Genomic DNA, 12,351 nt, shown 5'->3' with positions numbered 1-12,351 from the left:
GGCACATAGTACGCAGAACTGACGGCCGATGGGGCAGAAAGGTTCTGGAATGGAGGCTGCGTACCACCACAAGGTGGACCAACGACATCGTAAAGGTAGCAGGGAAGCGCTGGACGCAGGCCGCTACCAATCGATCAACATGGAAAGCATTGGGGGAGGCCTATGTTCCGCAGTGGACGTCCTATGGCTGAAATGATGATGATGATGACACAAATGTTTGTACTGTGCGGGAATCGAACCCGCAACCTCCGGAATATTAGTCCGTTTCGAACCACTACACCAAACGGCCAACAAATGATGTAGGGTAAACCAGAGAGTGATTGCCCACTGGTAGTGATTGCCCGCTTTAAGAATAATATTGTCAGGTGCTGACTTTGAAGCACTCTAGTTAGATTAGAATTTANCAAGCCTTACTCGGTGCCGACCGAGAGCGGGTATTTAGGATGCAGAAACGCGCTGTGAGGGCCATTGTACAGGTATCGCAGCGAACAACTGTTAGGCCTCACTTCAGAAACCTAAGTATACTCACCCTGCCGTCCATAGTAATTTACCAGGTAGCTATATACACGCGCGAGAACCTGGACTCATTTGTGAGACATAGGGATCGTCACAACTATAATACTCGCTTCGCCGAAGCACTAGTATCGACTGCAGGTAGACTACGAAAGTCTGACTCTTTGACGCACGTATTGGGGCCTAAAGTATACAACCGATTGCCTAAAATAGTGAAAGAAGCGGTATCACTCCATTCTTTCAAATTTCAATTAAAAAAGTGGTTGATCGAGCAGGCGTTCTATAAAATTGACGAACTGTTTGAAATTTAATTATTATTGACACTGTTACCCACTAGTTTTTATTTTGACATTTAATTGACATTAATTCTATTTGTATTATTAATTTATTTGGACATGATTTCTTTCTTATTAATACTGCAATTGTTTATTATTAATAAGAAAATATATTGAAAATTTGACATGTAATGAACATTATGAATAAATTTCTTATTCTTATTCTTATTCAATATTTTTGTATCTATAATGAAGCTTCCTTGTCCACAGCGACGAGACCCGCGAGATCGACGGGCGGGCGCGTTCCGAGTCCGGGGACACAGACTCTGTGTATCACGTCAGGGGAGCGTTGCACGACCCTCGGTGGAGAGACCACCAGGTAAGCATTAGAACAGGCACAGATTTTTACTCAAGAATTCATTTCTACTATAGAAAAAAAGAAAGAAAGAAAGAAATAGACTTTATTGAACACAGTAAGCACAAATTATAAACAATAACAACACAAAACGAATATAGAAAATAGTGGGCCACTGGGTCAATAGGCCCGCTCAGCATTTATCCTGACATGCTCGTAAGGGCATGTCAAGAAACTGGTCTTCCGCGAGAGCCCTTGTTGTGGCTTCGCGCATCCCTTTGGAGAGATATCGACTCGAGTTCGATATCTCTCAAAAGGGGTGAGTACTATGTATTCATTACTACATTAGTAGTCACAGAAAGACGACTAAGTAGATATCTAAACTTAAATATTATTAATCAGTGCTTCTACCTAGTTACTAGGTTACGGTTTAGAATAGCAATTGTGTTACAGTACGGGCGTGAACCGGTTATCTGAAATAATTTCATATTTATCACGTGAACGTTACTGAATGCACACGTAAATAATGACGACGTTTTGATCGTGTGTTTTATGAACTATGAGTTTAAGACTGAGTTGCACCATCTTGCTTTAACTTTAACAAACGTCAAAAATCTTTCAAACTCCATACAAAATGCACCGGTTATCGTTATAGTAACCGTTAAAGTTAAGGCCTATTCAGACCTAAGCGGTATTCGTTACCGTCTGCGGCAGAGAAAACCCAGTGGGTACTTATGCTATAAGAATACTGTTCAGACCTAAGCGGTATTGCCGCGGTACTTGATACTTAATACCTGAGCGAAACCCGCGCGGTATGTACCTCTACCCACAGCGGCAGCGAATATCGCTCAGGTCGCTCTAGCCGCGATACTTGATACTAAATACCTGAGCGAAACCCGCGCGGTATGTACCTCTACCCACAGCGGCAGCGAATATCGCTCAGGTCGCTCTAGCCGCGGTACTTGATACTAAATACCTGAGCGAAACCCGCGCGGTATGTACCTCTACCCACAGCGGCAGCGAATATCGCTCAGGTCGCTCTAGCCGCGATACTTGATACTAAATACCTGAGCGAAACCCGCGCGGTATGTACCTCTACCCACAGCGGCAGCGAATATCTCTCAGGTCGCTCTAGCCGCGATACTTGATACTAAATACCTGAGCGAAACCCGCGCGGTATGTACCTCTACCCACAGCGGCAGCGAATATCGCTCAGGTTTGAATAGGCCTTTAGGTGGTGCAGCTCAGCCTAAGTTTGTCGTGGTACAGTCAGCGCCAAATAGCTCGTGACACTCAAAGTGACCAAAATGTTGACAGCACAACTTTGTTCCGGTTGTAGTTGTAACAAAGATATGTTGCGAACTTTTTGACCACTTTGAATGTCACGAACTATTTGACGCTGACTGTACTTACGTACATCTAGTTCTTTAGCTAGCTCGCAATTAAGAAAATAGTTGATACTTATCAATAATTTAGTGAGCTACAACCTACAACCCTCTTAAAAAGGGGATCACCCGGTATCATCTTTTAAATAAAAAGAAATTTTAAAATCTGTTTGTAAATTACGGAGTTCTGTGATAACAGACAAACAACCGAATGAGATCCTTCTTTTTTGAAGTCGGCAAATAAGAATAATAAATAATACGCGTTTCATAAAATATTCCGCTCAAAATACAGGCGTGCTTCAAACGTAGCTGCAGACAAGCAGACGTAGCGGCGAAATGTTCCCACATTTGCATTTAATTTACATTTCATATTAAGGCTGCGACAATATGGTACTGTTTCTAATTCTTTACTCTGCGACTTTCTCTATTAACTAGCTTTTGCCCGCGGCTTCACCCGCGTGAAATTGAGTTTGTTACAGATCGTCTTAAATTATAGCCTATATGTTATTCTGGGTTATAAAGAATAATACTGTAAAGTTTTATCAAAATCGGTTCAGTAGTTTTTGCGTGAAAGAGTAACAAACATCCAAACATCCAAACTTTCGCATTTATAATATTAGTAGGAAAATACGAGTTAATTAGACATTGGATGTTTTTGTATACAAAAATGAAATAAATTACAGCACTTAAAATCTAAATTTTATTAAGTATATTCTTTAAATAAGCATTTAAAAAATCTAATTATTAATGCTATCGTAAACAGTACTTATCTCAGTCAGTTTCTCTACATTAGTCTACATAAACCTCCTCAAAGTCCGGTAACATTACGTTTTACTACAACTTCCATAACACTATACGTCTAAGTTCCCAAACTCCGCGACTGCCAGCCCTACCCCCCTAATTCGCCAAGTTCCGACGTTAAGTTCGGGCTCCGTCGGAATTGAATTTATTTCGCTTCACGAAGTCTAGTCGCCCCGCACTTTCGCGAAATCTTCCTAATTGTGAACAAACTTTGGGAACTGCTGACATTGGTTGCAGTGCGTTTTTGTGCAATCAACTTTCTTAAGGTCTATATGGAGTTGAATTGCCAAGATGAGTTTTGTTTGAGGTTAAATTGGAAGGATCATTAGGCGGTTATCACACTGCGCCGCGCTCCGCCGCGGAGCGCGTGATTTTCATATAAAAAATCACGCGCGCGGACGCGTTGTCAGTGTGAAGTGCCGCGCGTGTTTTCTATACAAACTGAGGTACTTGCATACAATGATTAAATCTGTCGCCGGAGCGCGGCGCAGTGTGATAACAGCCTTAGATTCTCACTATTACGGGATTTGGCAACACACAAACACTTTTAAAAAGGTGAAAAGGTTTTTACCTTCCCGACGTTTCACGTTTCGTTTTAAGAGAGGAAAGTAGGTTTTAAATTTTGGTTTTTGACATTTAAGTTCTTTTGTGAACTGAGGCTATCTACAATCTACATGTCCAATAAAGTGTATTTATATACAGAAATTTTCGTAATAATTGATATTTTGTATAACATACCAGAAGAATCCAGAGGGTACTCCTAACTAGTCCTAATACTGATATCATATATTTGTATGGAAGATTATGACATTATTGTCCTCTATTTATAAAGTAACCATAGCCAAAATACACTCCCAGCCATAATCAAGTTTTAATACAAATTATGTACAAACTATTAACTTCATACTGCGTTAACTGCGTTTGCCGCAAACTATTATAAATAAATTAACGCTAATGGACGTGGCTTTTTGCCCAACAAAGGATAAAACATTTTTGAAATCAAATGCCCAGCCTTTTATGCTTTAATCGGATTAAAAACGATGTACCGTAGCTGAATGATGGCGAATAAAGTTTTTTATCGTAATCCTACTTATATTCTAGATGCGAAAGTTAAAAAATAAGAATACAATTTAAGAGTTTATTTAAAGAGTTTATTATTAATTAAAATAAATAAAAAGTAAAAAAACTAAAACCCAACTACGACAAAAAACGACACTGAAAAAGTATAAAACAAGATTTTCAGAATACTGAACTGAACAAACTTGCTAATGTAGTTGCATAGTAATTTTCATGTTTGGAAAGGCGTAGTCACACGTTGTCAAAGTGCTACGGTAGGTAGGTATATGAAACGTGTGACTACGCTTTTTACTTTTTATTTATTATTTGTACTATTTTGGTGTTAAAGTGTATTTGTGGCGCATAATATTAACAAAAATTAAATTGATGAACTAGTAAGTAGTAAAGAAGCTATGAACGAAAAGATGTGAATTATATGCAATCAGCCCTTGAATACAAATAAGTTACAAGCAAATGCTAGTAATATATATATATATTCAAAATGTACAAGTAAAGCGCTTTCAAATGATACCAAACACGGCATATTTATCTTAACTTTATTTTTTAAATCTGTATGTTTTATCCGCTAGAGGGCGCCACATTAGATTTTGTGAAACCCCATATAGCCTATAACCAGCGGACAATTAAGACGCTTCTAATGATATGTCATTTGTAGAATTCTGATAAGTAGTTTAGAAGTTACGAGGGAACACATGAACATACATACATACATACATACATACATAGCCTGTCAAAATCATAACCCTCCTTTGGCTTTGCCGTAGTCGGGTAAAAAATACACTTCTAATGTTGTGTGTCTGGCATACATTTAGTATGGAAGCTGGAAACATTGAATTTTCAGATAGATCCAGTTTATTCTGTAACATACTATTGGTACCGTTTAAAAGAGCTCATGAAGCACTTTCAGGATCAGTAACAAGTTTTTGAATATCTTGTATAGTTTAGAAATAATCGAGTGAGATCACTTAACGTTTCCACCCTGTATAGGCTATAATTTATGATGATCTGTGACATACTAAATTTCACGCGGGTGAAGCCGCGGACAAAAGCTAATTAATAATAATATGTTCAGTCCAGTCAAGTTTCTTTAAAAATACAAAATTGCCTTGAAATAAAATAACCAAACAAAAAGAATATTGGGACCTGTTATACAATTATGCGAACTTATGAATATTGAAGTAAAAAATACGGTAATTTCATAGGTAAAGAAAAACCTATTTATAGTTTAAAAGTAAACAGACCAAAAACTGACATATTTATTTTTCAAATTGCCTATTAACAACAACTTATTGTCTTTCAGCCGGTCAACGACCTGAAAAATCAGGAAAAAAAATTACGACAACGGCCTATATATGTAGTATGGTAGGTTTTTACTTCTAGGCCATTCACCCCGTCTTGGGTTTGACAAGTAGGTATTATAGTAGCGAGGTACCTCTGACATAGCGGAAGTCATACATGAAGCCATAGAGAAAACATTTTTAACATGTTACGTTCAGGCTACGCACGTGATTACATTGTACTTGTACGAGTACTTACCCATTACATCATTATCTGTTGGTTTTTTGTGTTGGATTTTATGAAATTATTTATGATCACGTTTTTCTAAATGTTCATCAAATAATTCTTATGCGTTGAAGGAGAGAATTATATTCCCATTAACACCTTTGCTTTCAATAAAGTGTAATAAATAAAATATTAGTTTTAGTGTATATGTTACGGTTAATGTGATAAATTGAAAATTATTAATAATAACCGGTTATTATGAATAATTACCGACAGTCGCGGTAAAAGTGATAAATTAATCACATTTAACAGTGATTATTTAATAATTCAACCTTAGTACTAATAACAAATTTCATAAAAGAGAACAACATCTTGTGTACGTGCTCGTGTACAGCCAAACTTTTAAACGTTTTGATGTCATATATTAATATAATTTGGCATAATGAGTTTTTAATGTTTCTTGCATGATATTACTTTTCCATGATGCCTATAACATAATGTTTGGATTTAAAGTGAAAAATAGGTTAAGGTGCTGCGGGGGTGGCCCAAGGGCCACCCCTAAACCGCATATTTAGTTTTATACACACATAAATGACCTCATATTAATCACATTTACCAAATCATGCGGTGATTATTCATAATAACTGGCGATTATTCATAATTTTCACATTTATCACTTTGACCGTAACATATCGATTCTTCCAAATAATTCGATCAAATTAGTCGCCATTTTTAAAATCTAGCACTTAGTCCTGTCGTTTGGTTGAAAATAATGGGATTAACTGTAAAGTTTTCAGTTATCCAGGCAAAACTACCATATGACTGGATTAATTCTGCATTTTAACAAAAAGCTCGAATAAATGATGTGCAGAATTCAATTCTTTGAAAAAAATCCATTGTTGGTCTGAAATTCTAAACATTTGAATTCATACAATAACACGCTTATTTCTTTGTTCAAGTTTGCATCGATTTGGTGCGCTTTATTAAACCTACAAACTTCTCTTTTACGGCACTCGTATTCGTTTTCCTGAACGAAAGTCCGGACTCTCCCTTAAATCAAATTATCAAAATGCGTATGTGCCGTTTGCTTCCGTCGTATAAAAAGGTTTTTCTTCTGTTTGTCCACGTTGTTTTAGGACTCTTATTAGAGTCGTAAGTAATGGGCCCACTTTGGGTTATTAAGAGAAATTGGGGTTCCTTTGCAAATGTGTCCCTTTTTCCTGACATATCCAAGTTGTGCTGTGATGCGGACTGCGGAGAGACGAAGTTCGATGAACTTTTGACAAACATAATATGTTTATATAATAGAGTAAATATAAAATCTTTGGATATCTTTACTCTTTAAACGCAGCGTGGGACGTCCACCCGTGGACCGACGACATCATAAAGGTAGCAGGAAGGCGCTGGACGCAGGCCGCTACCAACCGGGCTACATGGAAAGCATTGGGGGAGGCCTATGTTCAGCAGTGGATGTCATATGGCTGAGATGATGATGATGATGATCTTTACACTTCTGCTTAGCCGTACCAACATTACCTACCTGTAAATCGTGAAACCTCCTGGTAGGCAATGCCTAGTATGGCAGTGTATTCTGTTAAACAGGTATTCTCATATAAGTACATAAAAAAAATGTTGTAAGGCACACGTAAAACACAAGGTTAGATAATATTTGAAGTACGAGTACCTTCTTACTTCGGTTAAGGTCAAACTATGAATTTTCAATAGGCTATTATGCTAAAAGTCTATGCATGTATGATTGGCCTAAATATTAAAATTCAACCAATCACATATTTGAATGTAGGTATGTTTGAGCTTGAAATGAGTTTCAAGCATTGAATCATGCGAGCCTACCTTTTATCTAGTTAAATGGATATCACCACATTTTCAACACTATGCATATAAAATAGGGTTAAAATGAATGGATTTTACCACTTTCCTGGTTCAATAGGAACAATGGCAATTGAAATCTAATTCGCATTCGAAATCACGCAAATGTATGAGAATTTCCATACGATATGTGAAAATTCGTACGCGAATTGAAACTTTAATGCTTTAAAATACGGCTTTAGGCAAAAGGTTTATAGCTTTAGGATTCGCCAGTGATAAATAAGTATGAGCACTTCGGAAAATTAGACTGATTTTCGTTTCATTTGTTACCTATACAGGATGTCCCAAAAACAATGCATAACCTTACAACTGTCGACTAGCCTCCTCAAGATCTCTATAATGTCAAAATTTTGACTTTAGTAAAAATATCACAGAAAAAAGATTTTTATTTTTAGAAAATGGCCATCTGTGATTATTTTTTCTCATGAAATTCAACAAAATAATTCCAAAGCATTGAAAAAAGATGAAAAAGAAGAAAAGAAAAATGTGTGTGTCAGTTTTCTAAAAAATACAAAAAACTTAAGAATCTCGAAAACCGTGATATAAAAATATGGTCAAATTTTTTTATCACAGAAACCATCCATAGTGAGGCTTATCGATAGTTACAAGGTTATCCATTGTTTTTGGGACACCCTGTATGTAGATGGTTTATAAAACGAACATAGTGTAATACAAAATTAAATGATTCTAATGAAAATTTCCAGTAATGTAGTCAGTCTAACGAGGTCCAATGAAAAGCATTTCCGAATTGCGCTTGCATGATAAATACACGACGCTGTTCAAAATTTCGATGCATTTGCGAATGCAGCCAAAGCAAATGTAAAGCCAAATCCGACCAAATCTTTTCCGACGACTCTAAATCAACAGGGATAAGGTCGATTTCTAAACCATGGAATACAGGCCGGAATATTTCAGTTGTGACCAAATCTGGAAGGGTGCCAATCGAGCCTGTATATTGGGTTATTTGGCGCACAGTGTCAAAACCGGTTAGTAAAGGCAACGTGGAACCTTTATTTTATAGTTGCATGCATTTCATTAATATTCATTTGATTGAAATTGAAATGGAGATAGAGTTAAACTAACGAATACCAATTTAAAAAAAACAGGTAGATGTTATAACGTAAATCGGCTTGATTTTGAAGCTTTCACGGATTAAGCAACGAAAAATAAATGATGTTAGTATTTTAAATATAGGTAGGTACATCTGTAAATTTGAAGACCAAAACTGTAGTGTAGAATCAGGGATTGTGTACCTACTACAAAATCTTGTAGTCTAGAAATTACTGATTCTTGAAATTAAATGCAATCTAATCAATCGTGAATCACTTATTTCAAAATTTTCATTATGAACGCCATTTGTATGATTAATCTACAAATATTTATAAATACACCTTGTTCACAGTCAAGTTCCTCTCGACGCCCCAAGCGCGGCTGGCCCGCCGTGAGGGCGTGGTGCGTGGCGTGGTGGCACTCCGGCAGGGAGGACCAGGAGGACACCGAGCCGGAAGAGGAGCCCTCCGACCCGGGGTATGCCACGCCCGTGTCTGTGGAGACGCCGCTGCAGAGCTCTGTATCCAGGTAAGTGTCCAGTCAACTTATAAGCACTTAAAATGGGCTCCAAACATCTTTATATCCATATCAAATGCATTGTCTCCAGATGTACGTCGTTAAACGTCATCAGGGATCCATACGCCACGCGCGGCGGCTCCGGCGGCTCCACAGGTCCTGACGGAGGAACTTCCCCTCTCCGCAGAACCTACGACCCTCCCCCTGGCAGCATCCCAGCTGCCCGGGACAGCCGGTCCCTCCCACCAAACACAAGAATCAACTCTACTACCTCACCAGCACCAAAATCTGCCTCTGCCGACTCTGTCTACACCATCGTCATACGCCTACCTGACGCGGACTCTGACAGAGCGACAATCAAAATGATCACCGAAGAATCACCACCCACCAACACGAGAACGCACTATCGACCGCCTGCGAGGGGTGATTCAGAACTGAATCTCCACCCAGCCGGTCACCCAGCGCTCACGAGAAGAACGTCGCACATACAAGACGTAAGAATACCTTTAAATGCAAAGATTATCCCGAAGCAGCTAGCTGGGAAGGGGATAACTTCGAAACAGCCGAAGAAGAAGAAAACGCAAGAGAAGAAACAGGAAACGAAAGCTGCGAAAACGCTTTCAGCTATTCTCCTATCTTTTATTATAACTTGGACGCCTTATAACATTCTGGTGCTCTTGAAACCTTTGACGGCGTGCACGAGGTGCATACCTGACGAGCTCTGGTCTTTCTTTTATGCTTTGTGCTATATCAACTCCACAATAAATCCGGTTTGTTACGCTCTGTGTAACGCCACGTTCAGAAGAACATACGTTAGGATCTTGACTTGTAAATGGCACAACAGAAATAGAGAAGCGATGACTAGAGGTGTGTACAATTAATTTGATAGGAAAACTTGGTTTTTGAGCTTCATGGTGTATTTGGTGCGTAGGTTATCTGAGGGGTATGGTGTGATGTGTGATGTGAACTTTAGTGATGCCAAAATGAAGATTGCCCAATTTTGGTATCTAAGATGCTTCGATGGTACCGAGTTGATACACCTTCAACCAGCCTGGGTTACCAACTCTAAAGATTAAAGTACAAAACTTACAATACCTCTATATTTTTCGCGTAACCAGCAATACTCAAAGCTCCACTGTATGAACTCGGTGCTCTCCATGTGTCTACTAAAGTTAACTTTAAACATTTTCTAAAAGTGAACTAAAATTTTAACTAAATGTATTGTGGTAAAACCTGTGAAATGTCTGTTCGTTGTTTTCCCCACTAAAAGCAATCACGAAGCTTTTCGTTTCCATAGTGAGTTAATCATCCCGTCCATTCGTAGTGGTATCATTTATAGATTTCGCGTTTTGTGATATTCTTGTGTTAGAAGAATTCTACGTTGACGATTCCACTCTCTGATATTTTAAGTCTTCTGTTTTAAGAAGAGATATATTAAATCGCGAAGGGTTAATTGACCTTATAAATGCCCGAATATTAATTTAAGAGTGATTAGTATTAGAGTGATAAACGCTGAAAATAGAGGCGTAAAGTGGGTAGAAACAAATCTAGTCTTTAATCACGATTTAATTGTAATTTCTCTAGTCAAAGATTCTCTATACGGTGTTCTGAAAAGGTTTGAGCTTCTAGGGTTAAAATTGACGAATTTAGAGCAGGGATTGTTTCATTATTACTTTTGTTAACAACTAAAAAGATATCTTGAAAATATTTTGCGAATATTGTGTTTATTTACAGTCAAATTAAAAGTATCACGTCATCTTAAGTTTTTAATTTAAGTCAATAAATCGCTGATTCAGTCTAGGTATCAATGCCATATAAATGGCACATGCTAATAAAATGTTTGACTTAACTTAAAATCTTAAGAATATTCAAATTGGCGAGCCAAGATCCATAGAAATCTATCTGTCATTTAACTAAACATATTGAAGCTGACGTGTGTGTAAGCATACAAAGTTGCTTTCTTCTTATCATAATAGCCAATGATAGCCAACTGCTGGACATAAGCCTACCCAAAAAGCAGGATCCCCCGTTCTTATCCAGCCACTTTTTTCATTCACGGCCACGGCTTTTACATTCTTTTGAGGACGTCGGTCCATCGAGCAAGAAGGCTTCATACACCTACGTAACGGGAAAACCAGTTCACTACATCCTCTATCATTATTTAAGACAGACAGTTCGGCCCACTGCCACTTTAACGTGCTAAATGGACTATGTCCATCACTCTGGTCTTCTTCGGTCCGGGTTTTATCCTATTACGAGATCAAAATTATCAACCTGCTTGCTGAGTGACGAATAATCGGTGGGTCAGTTACTTAGATTCCGTCGTTCTTTGCTCATAGGACTAAAAATATGACATGGACTTCTATGGTCTACCTTTGCCAATCAAAATGTTTTATCCATTGGCCTTTGGGAGTTTATTTCATTGAAGAGCGTTGACAAGTCAAGAGAGAGTCCTGAGCCTTGTTTTGGATTTAGTAAGCGTTTAAACTAAACATTTATTTATAAGACTTTAATTGTAACATTTCTAAGCAATATTTAAACTGTGTATTATCTTCGCGTGGGATTACAACTAAAATACTTCGGTAGTTAAAACATATTTTAATAGATATCTTAATTGTGAAATTTTAATAATAAATGCGGTTAGATAGCAATGCAGTAGCATCAAAAATTATAGAGTATTCAAAAATTTCAAAATATCTGATAATCACGACAAACAAATTCAGTTTCATTCTCCATTATATTTTTGATTGATAAGAAAATAAGGACACTTTTGTTTAAATTTTTCCTATTTTCATTTACAATTTTATATTTGCTATGTTGTCTGCATAAAATTATTTAAAATTTTCTGTACTTTTTCTTACAATTTTACCCACAATCGCTGTGAAAGAAGTGCCAATGTAAGAATTCGTTATTCGTTTGCTGCAGACTCACAGATATTTTGAAAGATTTGTGCTCATCTCATTGTTATTTCTGATGCTGACTGTTCAAC

General features: G+C 37.6%; 1 protein-coding gene across 1 annotated transcript; it reads left to right on the top strand.

Moving 5' to 3' along the window:
* The first annotated feature begins 443 nt into the window (after positions 1–443).
* LOC114365111 (muscarinic acetylcholine receptor DM1-like) lies at positions 444–12,116 on the top strand. Its single transcript, XM_028321584.1, has 4 exons — positions 444–667; positions 1,059–1,167; positions 9,199–9,374; positions 9,454–12,116. The coding sequence occupies exons 1-4, from the start codon at positions 444–446 to the stop codon at positions 10,241–10,243; spliced, it is 1,299 nt and encodes a 432-aa protein (XP_028177385.1). The 3' UTR covers positions 10,244–12,116.
* Positions 12,117–12,351: the final 235 nt, after the last annotated feature.

Source organism: Ostrinia furnacalis, unplaced genomic scaffold (assembly GCF_004193835.3).
Source record: "Ostrinia furnacalis isolate ACB-3 unplaced genomic scaffold, ASM419383v2 OfSCF7556, whole genome shotgun sequence".
Classification (NCBI taxonomy): Eukaryota; Metazoa; Arthropoda; class Insecta; order Lepidoptera; family Crambidae; genus Ostrinia; species Ostrinia furnacalis.
The sequence above is the reverse complement of the archived record's forward strand: the minus strand, read 5'-3'. Positions and strand labels throughout refer to the sequence as shown.

Coding starts and splice junctions, on each gene's coding strand:
- LOC114365111 (XM_028321584.1), top strand. CDS start 444: ATGCAGAAACGCGCTGTGAGGGCCATTGTACAGGTATCGCAGCGAACA. Junction 668..1,058: donor ACTGCAGGTAGACTACGAAA/GTCTGACTCTTT, acceptor CCTTGTCCACAG/CGACGAGACCCGCGAGATCG. Junction 1,168..9,198: donor CTCGGTGGAGAGACCACCAG/GTAAGCATTAGA, acceptor CCTTGTTCACAG/TCAAGTTCCTCTCGACGCCC.